This window comes from Phocoena phocoena, chromosome 4, assembly GCF_963924675.1.
Source record: "Phocoena phocoena chromosome 4, mPhoPho1.1, whole genome shotgun sequence".
Lineage (NCBI taxonomy): Eukaryota > Metazoa > Chordata > Mammalia > Artiodactyla > Phocoenidae > Phocoena > Phocoena phocoena.
The window spans coordinates 17,095,544-17,109,969 of NC_089222.1; the positions used below are offsets into that span (position 1 = coordinate 17,095,544).

General features: G+C 38.8%; 1 protein-coding gene across 2 annotated transcripts in view; it reads right to left on the reverse strand.

Annotated features, from left to right (window-relative positions):
- The window catches only part of RYK (receptor like tyrosine kinase), a 95,149-nt gene that overhangs the window by 44,067 nt on the left and 36,656 nt on the right, over positions 1–14,426 (reverse strand). For both annotated transcript variants that reach the window (XM_065876344.1, XM_065876343.1), the window contains exons 3-6: positions 9,649–9,748; positions 7,808–7,942; positions 4,553–4,606; positions 761–905 (exon numbers count right to left, since the gene is read on the reverse strand). In XM_065876344.1, the coding sequence (XP_065732416.1) occupies positions 761–905; positions 4,553–4,606; positions 7,808–7,942; positions 9,649–9,748 (434 nt within the window). The remainder of the gene's footprint in view (positions 1–760; positions 906–4,552; positions 4,607–7,807; positions 7,943–9,648; positions 9,749–14,426) is intronic.

Here is a 14,426-nt window from a genome sequence, read left to right on the forward strand (position 1 = left end):
CAGGCTGGGACGGGCACTTGTTTTATTCCCACACTATAATACACATACCACAATCATCAAATTTACAAACTTTTATAATATGGGTTAATGTCAAAGATTAAATACTTGAAGCCATGAAGTATATCATTATTTTTTTTTTATTCCTAGCGCTTAGCATAACATCTAATCCAGTGTATCTCAAAGCCTACACATTAGACTCATCCAGAAAGCTCTAAGAAAAATACTGACGCTCAAACACCACCCTAGACCAATGACATCAGAATTTCTGGAAGGGGGTACCTAAGTTCTGATTTATTTTAAAAGCTTACCCATGGCTCTAATGTGTGACCAGGTTGAGAACTAATGATTTAAATCATAGCAGGTTCTCAATAAATGTTAATAAATTGGATGGATGGATGGATGGATAGAAGGATGGATAGTGATGGAGGAGGGACAAACTAGGAGGAAGAAACAGGGCTATTTCAAAAAGGTACTAAGAGTCTAGAAGAGAGTCATGTCAAAGGCGATAGGGAAAAAACTGATATCTACTACTTCTCCACCAACTAATAAACTAAGTTCTGACTTCACAGATTTTTAAAAATAAAATTAGAGAAACACAAAGACAGTATTTTTTCAAGTATTTTTTCCCTTGGCTAGGGAAAGCCTCCCACCCTTCTTCCCCTGCACCACTGTGCACCAGTGGGCATGGGTGTGTGTGGGCTCCCATGTAAATGCAAACAACTGCTTTTATTTTTTTCCTTTCCCAAAATATATACGATACCTGTCATCCAGTTCAATCCTTTTCATACTATGAAGGTGCAAAACAGCTAATATTATTGCTACAAGAAATATTACTGCACAGCAAACCCCTACGCTGATATAAAATACACGTGTAGAAGTGGTTGGAGCTGCATGTACAGGATCATCTGAAATAAAAATGAACAGCACATTAAGCTTTTTAAACAAATATCATCAATTGCTTTATGACCTAATATACACAATGAGTACCCTGTTCTTTGTAAAACATTTTCATTTCATGTGTCCATTCTTTGATAAGATGTTACCAGTAGCATGATGATATAAATTCACACAATTTAAAAAGTGTTTTTGTTGAAGTAAAAGAGGGATTTTAAATAGAACTTTTGGTTAATGAGTAAAATTTACAAGTGGTATACATATAATAAAACATCTATAGCAGTGCTGTCCAATAGGGGAATGCTCTATAGGGTGCATTCCAATACAGCAGCCACTGGCCACCTGTGGCTATTAAGCACTTGAAATGTTGCTAGTACAATGGAGGAACTGAAGTTTTAATGTTATTTCATTTCAATTAACTTAATGTTAAATAGCCACACGTGGCTAGTAATTACCATACTGGACAGCAAGCTCTACAGACCCTTCCTCAACAGTGACACGGAGAGATCAGACATCTTTGTTGCCGATGACCACTAACTCACAGGGGGAGGGATATACAGTAGAGCGACCCACAGCTAAAACAAACAAACCTTTCATCTTTTTCACTTTTGAGAGTAACAGAAATTATTTTGCTTATCTGTTTTTAAAGATAAAAGCAGGAAAACAAGACTATACTCATGAAATAAAATAACAGTCACCTTAATACTATTCAAAAAGAAAGAAAGCCTCAGCAATAGGGGAAATAATTCAAAGACACAGAGACACATGTATATACATACACACAGAAACAACTGAGAAAGAGACACAGAAACAAAGATCCACATGATAAGAGCAAGCAGAATGGAAGACAGAGAAATAGAAACAGAACTGGTGTAACTGGAGATTCATGTAAGTTTTGATGAGTACTCACATCAGAATTCTAGTGAAGAATTTGGATTTTATCCTAAATGATATGGGAAGTCACTGCAAGGCTTCAACCAAAGGAATGATACACATGATCATACGTGAAAATAAAAGAAACAAAGATGACTCTGCATGCTGTATAAAGAATACTGTGGGGAGGAGCAAAAGCAGAAGCAGGAACAAATCAGGTTACTACAGCAGTCCAAGAAAGAGAGAGCAGTGGCTTGGACAGGAGTGTTATGGTGAAGGTGAGAAGTTCACGGATTGGGAAGCAGAGTCAACAGAGTTTGCTAATGGATTGAACCGGGGTAGAAAGAAAAAGAGGAAGCAAAGCTTTGGCTTAAAGAATTAGGTGGATAAGGTACCTTTACAAGCAGAAAAAAGAAGCAGGTTGGGGAAACAGAGAATCAAGAGTTTTGTTTTGTCCAAGAGTACCTAGTACACATCTACATGGAGATGTCAAATTGACAGAAATACAAATGTGGAGTTATGGGGATAGGTCAGGACAAAAGATAAAAGTCATAGCTTTCAAAAACTTAAAAATAAGATTGCTTTCTAAAAGTTAAACTTTGAATCAACAAATAATAAACCAGAACAGATCAATGCAGAGAGACCGAATGGCTTCTAGGGCGGCTAGACTTGACAGCAGCCTGAATGAAGGTATGACTTTCCTTAAGAATGGCACAGGCCGTTCAACCTTGAAGGGGTGGGAAAGGAAGGTCCCAAAGGCTGATGTTGGCAGTATCCATCTCAGCACACTCCAAGGCAGAGGAGAGGGTACCGCTCTGCTGGGCAGGTCCCCAAATGCGCCCCGCCTGACTACCTCCAAATTCCAAGGCTTGTGTATGCACTGTTCCCATTCCCTCACTTTGACATTTCACCTGCCACCACCTAGTCACCCTTCAGGTCTCAGACGAGATGCCACCCTCCTCAGGAAGCTCATCCTCATTCCCAGAGGAGGTTACTTGCCCCCTCCTCAGGATTTCCAAAGCCCCTTGTGCTGGCCTCATCACAGCCTGCCACAAGATACTGTTGTCACTGGTACTGCAACTCCATTTCCTCTGCTACATTAGAAACCCATGGGGGCTTACAGAGTCTGCTTTGTTCAGTTTAATCCTCTGCCTCAATCATACCACCTGGCACATCATAGCCTCTCAGTAAAAGTTAGATGGATGAATACACAGAAAGGGAGGGAAGGAGAGAGGGAGCAACGAAGAGGCAGACAGAGACCAAGGATAAGCAATACTGTATTCTGCTTGTCAGAAATAATAACCCTACTAGCATAAAAGAGACAGATAAAATCACCAGAATTTTACAAGTAAAGTTGGAGAGCAGCAATATTTTAAAAAATAGTTTTATTTTCTTCTCAAAGACAAATCCAAATGAAATATTTCTAAAAGGCAGACAAATCTCATATTATTTTACCTTCAAAAATGGTCTACTTTGAGACAACCAGATGCTTTGTGCCTCTTGAGGCGATAAAAAAGATAAAATAGGAAGCACATACTACCATCTATGAACTATTCTAGCCAAGAGTTAGTTCTCAACCTAACGAAGTACAAAATCTAACTACCAGTTTAGAAGAGAAAAAAACATGTTAAATGATACCACAAAAATGCAGATGTGGAAAATTCTGTGAGACAAATGACTCAATTTCTTCAACAAATAAATGACATTGAAGGGAAGGGGGTGGTTTCTGATTAATATAAAATACATGTCAACCAAATACAGTGTGTGTAGGCTTCATTTGGATCCTGATTCAGGGAAGAAACTATACAAAGACAATTTTGAGACAATCAGGTTAATTTGAACATGGACTAGCTATCAGAAGATATTAAGGAGTTAATTTTGTTACATGTGATAAATCAAATACAAGTGAATAGGTGTTGGGTGATTGTGGCTTGTTTTTTTAATGGCCTTTTAAAAAATTACCTACCCTGAAACATTTATGGGGTGAAATGATATGATGCCTAAGATGTGCTTTAAATTACTACTCTATCCTTCCCCACCCACGCACCCAACTGAAAAAGGAGGAAGGAATCAACGGTACAGGACTGGCAAATGTTGATCATTACTGAAGCAGGGTGATGGTCACATGGGGGTTCATCAAAACATTCTCTTGACTTCTGCATACTTGAAATTCCCTCCCCCGATTTTGTTTTAGTTTACTTCCATAAAAAGAATCTAGTAACATTTTAAGATACTGCTATTAAATTCAGGAAGAGTAGGAGTTAATAATGTATCCATGTCAGAAAAGGAAGAAGAAGTCTAAGTTATACTACCTTACACAACCATTATCAAAAAATAAAAATCTCCTTCAAGTTTCTGCTCTGTAGGTTTAAACAATGTGGATATTTAAGCCTGTATTTTCACCTGGATGAAACTAGCTGAGGGTTACCCAGGCCATGAATTAGATTTTCTATCCTTCTGTTAAACAGATGAAGATCTTACACATATTTCACGTTCATACTTTAATTATGATCATTTGAAATGATGATATAAATTCTTGCTTAAAGAAGTTTTTTAGATCACATGAAATATGTATGAATTTTGCTTTACAAAATTTTCAATATTCTAATAGTTTCATCTGAACATACCTATCTACAAAACATCAGTGAAATAAGCAGCATGGCGTCATTTAATCTTCTGACAAACTGGCAACCACAAAACATCCAAGCTACACAAAACCATGTTCATTTGCAATCCATCATTTTTCATCCCTAATGATGGAAAAAGATAATACAGTAACACTTACAAATAGTTCTGCTAGTGTTTTTGTCCAAGGATGAAGTTTTTACTTCTTCAAGTTCTAAATTAAAAAGGAGATAAAAGATGCTTTAGAAATTCTTTCTTTTCCATGAAAATCCTTAAATACCAAATTATATTTTCTGAATTTTTTCTCACATAGCTTTATGTTCTAACAGAAAAGTCCCTGAACTAAGTAACAAGGTATTTGTTGCAAGATAATAAACATATAGATAGCTAGTGGGAAGAAGCTGCATAGCGCAGGGAGATCAGATCAGTGCTTTGTGACCACCTAGAGAGGTAGGATAGGGAGGGTGGGAGAGAGATGCAAGAGGGAGGGGATATGGGGATATATGCATACATACAGCTGATTCAGTTTGTTATACATCAGAAACCAACACAACATTGTAAAGCAATTATACTCCAATAAAGATGTTAAAATATATATATATATATATATAATAAATGCTATATTACTATTCTGGTAATCATCACTATATTCATCAATCAATAGTCTACGCCTATATTAGCCAATGGGTATTACTTACAGATAGATGCTCAACGAAAAAGGGTTTCTGTGGTCAAGAAGTCTGGGGAAAGCTACATATTATAACCTCTGTGGAGGTTCACAGTGCACATTAGCAGAGTGCAAAGGCTCTGAGGAGTTTCAGAGTAACAAAACCTGTCTGATCCAATAATTTACACCCTCATAAAGGAACATTTTCTTCCCAGTAACACCCATTAACATATACAGTACATGTATGTTTTCTGTGGCAGACAGTTTTCAAAATGTAGTAAGCTGGAAAATCATATAAATGTATTAGGATCACATATTAAAGAGTCACGAATGTAAACCGGATGATTAGGGTGGCCAGAAGTATGACCACCAAATAAAAAGGGTGGTACTATATTAAACTTAAGTCTAAAACAGAATAGAAAATTACATCAACTGTTAATTTTCATGTATATATTAAAGAAAATGGAGAAGGTATGGGATTATTCTGAATATCGGCTAATCATTAACCTTAGTGGGCTCCACAGACCCCGTCACACTTGACCAACATTCTGCCTTTAAGCACTAACAGATGAAGTGCCGTGGTACAGGCAGCGCCACCTCCCTAGGGGCCAGGAACCACCTATTCTGCATTCCTCACTGACTGCCTATGCACGCTTAGGTGACCACTCCAGGTCCCAGTCTCCTCATATTATATAATGACTAGGTTGAACTAGTGTCTCTGAAGTCTTCTTTGGCTTTAAAATTACATGAAGGTATAACTGGATATGTAAGAACTGACAAATGTATCAAAACACCAAAGCTAACAAGGGACTAACTTTTCATTTTAAAAATGTCCATTCTGACGAGATCGCGCATTCAGGGTGGTGTGGCCATAGACTAAAAATGTCCATTCTGCATAAAGAAGTGCTGAAAACACATGTGCGTGCACACACACACACACACACACACACCCCACACACATAATGGAACACCATTTAGCCATAAAAAATAAGGAAATCCTGCCATTTGCAACAACATGGATAGACTTTGAGGGTCTTATACTAAGTGAAATAAGACAGAGAAAGACTATGAGATATTCTATGATCTCACTTATATGTATATAGAATCTAAAGAATCAATTTTTTTTTTTTAATCGTAAGAAAAGAGATCAGATTTGTTATTATCAGAGGCAGGAGGGAGGAGGAACTGGAGGAGGTAGTCAAAAGGTACAAACTTCCAGTTATAAGATAAACACTAGGGATATAACGTACAGCACGGTGTACTTTATATGTTATTTAACACAATATGTTAACTGTATGATATATGTGAGAGTTGTTAAGAAAGTAAATCCTAAGAGGTCTCATCACAAGGAAAAAATTTTTTTATTTTTTTGCTCTCTCTTTCTATTGTATCCATATGAAATGATGGATGCTAAGTAAATTTATTGTGATAATCATTTCACAATGTATGTAAATCAAACCATTATGCTGTACACCTTAAACTTATACAGTGATGTATGTCAATTATATCTCAATAAAACTGGGAAAAATATACATGGAGAGTAACTGTTTACTTTATATTTACTCTAATTAAAAGATTAAATTAGAGCTTAAAAAATGCCCATTCTAATGCAGTACAGCTTTTTTACTGGCATGTTATCTGGACATTAGCCATTATAACTCATGTGCTAGCCTCAGGCGTTCTCATAACACTCAGCACTAACTTTGACTAGGAAATGTGTTAAGAGACAGTTTGACAAAGAAGCCAAAGAAGCAAGAGCACGGGTTTGCAACCCAGCTCCACCACTTAGCTGTCCGGCCTTGGCAAGTTGGTTGGATTCTCTGAGCCTCAGCTTGCTCCTCAGAAAATGGAGATAATGAGAGAACCTACTGCCTAGGGCTGCTATAAGCATTAAATGGGTTTAATGTGTGTAAAGCACTTGGAACACAGTAAGCACTCAGCAAGTTTAGAGGGGTTTTCTTTAGCTTTTTTTTTTTCCTATCTTAGATACTAACCGGCTCTACCAATGTGACTTTGTAAATTCAGGTCACTTTAATCTCTCTGGAACTTAAAGTGAGTGGGTTGGACTAGATAATCTTTAAGGAGAATTCTAAAATTCTTTGATCTACGACCTAGCATGCTGAAGCTCTTTCATATCCACTGTAATTTCTTGAGCAACAGATTATTCAAAAACTACCAACATGTATTAAGTACCCACATGTGGTATTCTAAGTTTCAGGTTATTAGCTTCAATTAATCTAAAATCAACCAACCAACCAACCTCTTGAAACAGGTTATTATGCCATTTTACAGATGAAAAAAACTGAGACTTAGGTTAAGACACCTGTTCCAATTATCCTGTCAAGAGCAGAGCTGTAATTCTAACGCAGGTCTTTCTGGCCCCAGGGCAATTCTTCTACATAATGGTAATTCATAAAGGAAACATAGTTAACACCCCATTACTCAGGGGTCCCTATCAAAATTACCTGATTTCTTTACCTCTTCAGCCACTAGTGCTATTTCACATTCCTAAAGGAAAACATCCTTAGCAATTCTGATGAAAATTTTGAGAAAGCAGGAAGCCTGAATGAGATTCCTGGCTACAAGCTATCTAGGTGATTATTTTGGAATTTCATCAGTTAGTGCTCTCTTTTCTCACTTGCAACTATAATCAAGATTTGATCACAAATCTGTAAAAAGATGACAAAATCTATTTTTGACCTTCTCACATCTATATAAAACTCATGCTTTGGTAAATAAATTCCTTACTTTTGTAGCACATTTTCCTTCGTTTAAAATTTAAGACTGTAAAGTTTTTTGAAGAATTTACTGTCAAGTTGAGCTGCATTAGTATCATAACCTCAGAATCTACTTTGCCAGTACAGGAAAGCTCGACCCGAAACACTGTTTAAAAAAGAAAAAATATTTTAATTTTCTAAAAATCAACATTAATGCCCATTGAATAATTTAGAAGTTATTTTTGTTTCAATAAAACTACAAATAATACATTTACATAACATACTAAGCAGAAACTTTCAGAGAACTTATCTTTAGACTACACAGCTTTGGACATTAAGTACTTCATTCATTACAGATATAAAAGTTAGCATTAAAGAACAAACCAAGACATAAAGGAAGAGAATTGTTTTCAAATTTGCTCATGATTTTTAATATATCAATTTGTCTCATAAGTTCTCTTATTACAATAAAGCTACAGAATCATAAGGCAAACCCTACTACCTCATCAGTCACAATCAACAGTAATAACAAAAATTACTTGATAAAAAAGGAAAGACAATTCACCACCAAAATGCAATTATGTATTATTCTTAATGAAGAGATTAAAAATAAACCTGTAAATGAAACTGATAAATTCTCAACTATGAATTAAAAAGAAAAAGAAAACCTTTCTAAACAGAAACTGGCTTTTAATCAATTAATGTAAGCAAGGGGATAACAGACTTTGGTGCACTTTTTTTTTTTTTCAATCTTTCAGTTTAAGACTCTTTTTCTACAAATTTAGAATACATCATTCTACCATCTACATCAGCGTATGAATAATATGGGCATTTTTAAATTTCTTTACTGGCCCATAAAATTTAACCAGCCTTCCCATGTTTTCTTAAAGCTTGGATTAATGAATGTCACAAATAACAGTGAGTAAGACTGTCAAAAAAGTTCCATAACACTGGGGCTTATACTGTCAAGTTTAAAAATTTTTCGTTTTCTTTAAATCTCACATCTTCAGAAGCCTCTCTCAAAAGGCTGGCTCAAAAGTAGTTAAATTGGTGTAAATATGACACTTAAATGATTTACTCAGACATGTCCTGAGTGCCTATCCTGTTCTAGATGTTATGCTAGGCACCCAGGGTAGATAGCTGAAAAAGACAGCTCCTACCCTCAGGGTGGCACAGGCTAGAGGGAGAAAGAAAGAATTACAAGATAATGTGATCAGTTCAAAACAGTTAAATACAGAAGAGTTAACAAATGGAGGGAGAGGAGGCAGGAAAAGGAGAGTACAGATTTTGAGTCTTGCAGAATATTTAATATGAATAGAAATTCACAAGCAGGAAAGATGAAAAAATGGTTCCAAATACAGAGACCAGCTTGTGCAAAGGCATGGCTCTGAGAACTACATGTAGCATGGCACTGCTGGAACACTGGGGCAAATGCAGCAATAAGGTTTAGACAGGCAGGCAGGGGCAGATGTAAACACAGCACACTGGCTGGGGAGTGTGCAATGTACTCAGCTGACTGGGGTGGGGGCACTGAGGGGCTTGATATCACATGGTCGGAAGTGAGTGTTCGGCGGTTATCAGGGCTGCAGTGTGGGAACTAACAGAAGAGAAACAAGACCAGACAAAGGGACCCCGCTGGGGGCCAAGGAGACAGAGAAGAGCTGAGTGCAGACAGTCCTGGAAGGGTTGGAAAAGAGGAAATGGTTTAAACAGTCCAAATAACCCCTATTTAAAAAAATTACTTTTCAAAGTACTTATGCGTCTGATACCTACGTGTGTGCGTAGAATACATTATCAGTAGTTTAACTGTTCTTTGAGAGTACATGGGACACAGTTAAAAACAGTATGTTAAACTCTGTCACTGAGACTCACCTGATAAAGTGCGTGGAACTTCCCCCTGAGCAGAAATGTTGACCTGGGGCATGTCCATAGCCACAAAATTGTCTACTTGGAATCCCAGCTTATATTCAACCTGTAAAATGGAGAAATAAACAAACTGGATCCATCATAACAGAAAAGGCACCAACAGCTTGACCTCACTGATTTAGGTCATTAACTAATGAATGCATGAGCCTTTCATAAGAACAAATAATCTAGCTATTTTTTAAAAAGTCCAAATTGTCAGAAACAGTGCTAGGAATGTTCCTTTTGTTTTAAACAGTTGGAAGAAACCAAGCCAGGGAAGTTGAATATATGCAAAGTAGCTAGAGTGGGAATCCAGCTCAGCTGCGTCTGATTCTAAGACTTTTCCCCACCAGACTGCATTGCCTCTTACATGACCCATTAGATTACTGTCTTGGGGGTGTGTTTATTTTTTTCTTCCAGTTTTATTGAGATATAATTGATATATATCACTATATAAGTTTAAAACGGTTACAGCATAATGATTTGACTTACATACATGATGAAATGCTTATCACCATAAGTTTAGGGAACATCTATCATCTCATATAGATACAAAATTAAAGAAATAGAAAAAAAATTTTTCCTTGTGATAAGAACTCTTTAGAATTTACTCCTTTAACAATGTTCATATATAACATACAGCATTGTTAATTCTATTTATAAGGTTGTACATTATATCCCTAGCACTTATTTATCTTATAACTGGAAGTTTGTAGTACCTTTTCATTGCCTTCATCCAATTCCCCCTGCCCACCTCCTCTGGTAACCACAAATCTGATCTCTTTTTCTATGTGTTTGTATGTTTGTTTGTTTTTGAAGTATAAGTGACCTACAACACTATATTAGTTCCATTTATGCAACAGTAATCTTTTTTCTATACATTTCAAAATGATCACCAAAATAAGTCTAGTTACAATACGTCACCACAGATATTGTTTAGTTATTGACTATACTCCCCACACTGTAAATTTCGTATCCTTGACTCTTTTATTTTGCAACTGGAAGTCTGCACCTCTTAATCTCCCTCACCTATCTCTTTCGTCCCCCTCTACCCTAACTCCTCTGGTAACCATCTGCTTGTTCTCTGTAGTTATGACTCGGTTTCTATCTTGTTATGTTTGTGCATTTGTTCCTAGGAATTTTCAATTGGATAAAAATTCAATCCAGTAAGCCACCCTCTATTTCATGCTCAGAACAGTACCCCCACTCTCCTGTACAATCTGCCATCTAGGATTCAGAAATTCTGCTGAGGACCACAGCCACTGACAGAGAAGCCCTGGAGAGGCAGATAGATATGAAGAGCCAAGGGGCTGAGATGTATAATTTACAGACCATGACTAGTCACCAATGTCTTCTCTATTTTATAAAAGCCAAGCTCTGAGGGCCTGCATGTGACTGGAATGAAGGTCTATTCTACAGACCCACTCACCTCACAAGCAGATTCCAAGGTACAAATTTCTCATAGAATATCTAAGCCACATTCTCTAGTCCAGCTTTCACCACTGAGAAAGTTTATGTTTGGATGCCCATCTAACCTCTGGATCTATTTCTCAAGTGACTCAGAATCAGGAAAGGAAGAGGGATGACTAGGAAGATGTCCTGGGAACACCAATATTCTCTATCAATGCCTGGCCTACACAGGTGTCTCAATAGAACCAATCAGCATCAATCAATAAATATATCCTGTTGCTAGAGAGATGTTTATGAAAGAAAGAGTTCAAAGTGCAAAGCAACAGGTGAAATTCAGAATGGCTGCCACCTTCAAGACCTTCAGTGAGGCCTTATATTTCACACTACTCTTTGTCCTGCCCTTGGGGACTCAATAAGAATGGTACCCCTCTCCCATTCAGTGGTCACAAGGGCTTTTTGGTGGAGGCTGGGACTGGCAGAAGCCAAAGGGCAGTGGGTTAGGAAAACAGTAGTAGAAAAGAGGTCCAAGAAACCGTTCTTCAAGAAACTTAACTAGGAAGAATGTAATCAGGTAATGGTGGGGAGCAGGGCTGGGGGTGGGTGGTGGGGTAGATTTCAAAGCCCTTCTTTCTTCTTTTTTCAATGGAAGATACTCAAACATGTTTATATGCTAATGAAAAAAACCAACAAAAAAAGGACTTAACAAAGAGGAAACAGGGAAAGAGTAATCTTCCAGATTATAAAAGAAAGGATGGACACCTGAGTATTAACTGGGTCAGGAGGTGTTTAAACCATGGATAAGAAGGGCTCAATCCAATGACTAACTCCCCCTCTGGATTTCTCTTTTCACACGCTACTTGAAAGTCCCAGAACGCTGTAGGGAGTATGCAAATATTAAAGTATTGCTTTACAGTTAAGATAGGTATACAAACAATTGTTGAAGGCTGTATTCGGTAAGTGCCACGTTCACAACAAAGGGAATGTTCTTGCTGCTGCACATCAATGACTTAGTGGCACCCTGGCTAGAAGTGTTCCCTCTCATCTTAGCAGGCTGAAATACCATCACTGCCACCAGGGGGTGAGAGAGAGCTGCAGCCCAGAAAGTCTGGGCCCAGGATGGACAGGCTTTCCCAGCAACACTCATTGACTAACATTAAGAGAATGCATTGGCTATATCCCTATATCCATGCTACCTCTAAACAGGGCAATACATGAAGGGCAAGTGCATGAAAAAAAAAATTAAGCACAGTCAGCAAGAACTGGATTAGAACCATGAGACTGTGTGACCATTAGGTAAATTACTAACTTTTCCGAGTTTCAGTTTTTATAAAATGAAGCTAGTATAACCATGTTATGAGGATCAAATAAAATAACTAAGATGACACACCTGTCAGTCTGGCACAGGTCCCCTTTAATAAACACAGACCCCAGTGGCATCAGCAATCATTCCAGAGTAGCTACCCTAGGCCCTGCTACACTTCCCCGTAAGCACCAGCCTACTGACCCCAGAGATTCTGACACAAGCTTTCCTATGCCCTGCCAAGAACAATACTGCTGCCCTTCTGTTTTGTCCCCCATCTTGGGAACGCCACTATTCTAAACAGCCTCCCATACTCTCAGCCTCTTCACAAGTGTCTTCCCCACCTTCTCCCCCAGACTGGCTTTCCTAACCCTCAACCCTCAGGGCCTAGACAGTAGGGTCAGCATTCTTTCAGAATCATTAGGTCCTACACACCCCTTCCTTATGTAAAACCCCCTATACTCTGAAGCTCCCAACTTCTACTCATAACGGCTATTTCTCACGCCAACATCATCAGTGACACACAGGGACTCTGCAGAGGCCTGGGCGCTTGGCTCACTCTGTCTCCTGCCATCTTCCTGATGGCTTCAATATTAACATTCAGTATTCTTATGTACTGAAGAATTGCCCCATAACCAAAACAAATGCAAAAATCCCACTCTATCAAAGATCCCATCATAACATCTGATTCCTATAAAACCGGTTCTTTGTCTCCAACACTCTGATTCAACCAACATTTATGAAGCACATTTGTAAGCCAAGGGCTATACTCATAGTTGGGATGCAATAGCCAGTAAAGCTATTTCCATCCTCTCCAGTCTAGCTAGTGACCTGGTTTCACTTTCCCCCAGATTGTGCCCCAAAGAAGACTAGTTACCGACACAGTCGTACTGCCATCAGGACTCTGACCACCTCTCACACTACTTCTGCTGCCCAGCACTGCTGGGGGAAATCACACCTGGAAGAGAAAGTTGCTACGACACAAAGATGATCCCCAATTTCAGCGTAGGCCGTTAATCCTGCTCAGCAATCCCTTCCCCACTCACCCCTCTCTCCCTAGTCTTCTCACTCCAAATCTCACAGGATCCACGGCTTCACCACCTGCTGCCCTCCCCACTTCCCTTCTCTCGGACAATGCTCTTGTCCCCTGTGGCTGGCACACAGGAACCCCCTTTCTGCCTTTCTTTTCAGCTCCAGGCAGATCTGTTTAGAACACTCAACCTTTGCGCACCAGTCCCAAGGAGAGATCTGTTCTCCTCTCCAAATGATAAACCCTTCTCTCCTAGTATACTAGTTCTAGCCCACTTCACCACTGATGGGATTTTGTATCATCAACTCATCTCTCTCACTCTCCTATATCTTCATTTTCTCCCATATGCCCAATTACCTACTAGACATATCTACCCAATAATCTTACAGCTCTCAAATGTGGCAGATTCAAAACCAAACTTATTATGCTTCCCCACACTTGCTGTCTCCTTTATTCTAGGTCTCAGTTATTGCAAGCAGAGGCACAGCTAGCCAGGGACCAGAACCCCTGGGGCAGCAGATAAAGCCAGCGGCAAACAGGGTCAAAGGCCTTATCTGCAGTGCTGAGGGCGGGAACAAGACTAGCTCTGGAGAGTCTCAGTGCAGCCAGGGGGTGGGGGTGGAGAAGGGCAGGAGGGAGAGAAGTAAGCTTGTGAGTGGAGCTGGGTAGAGTCAGGGGCATGGAGAGAGGTGGTGAACGGGCTGAGTAAGATTTCTGAAAAGCCCAAACCTTTGGCCAAGAGCAGCCTGGAACACTAAGAAGTGTGAAAGCACCATGCCTGTCCTTTGCTTCCTCCCTTTTTGATGCTCTCTGCCTAAACATGAAAGGCATTCCAAAGCAGTTCTCTTCTCCCTCTGGAACCTTCAGAATATAAAATTTTAAATTGCAGTTTCTGGGGTTAGAAACTGCCAATTATTAAAGGCCAGTTTTTTCCTATTTTGGCATGTATCGCTCTATATCGAATCTCACTTGCCAATGATCCTTTGAAGAAACAGATCTGCTCTA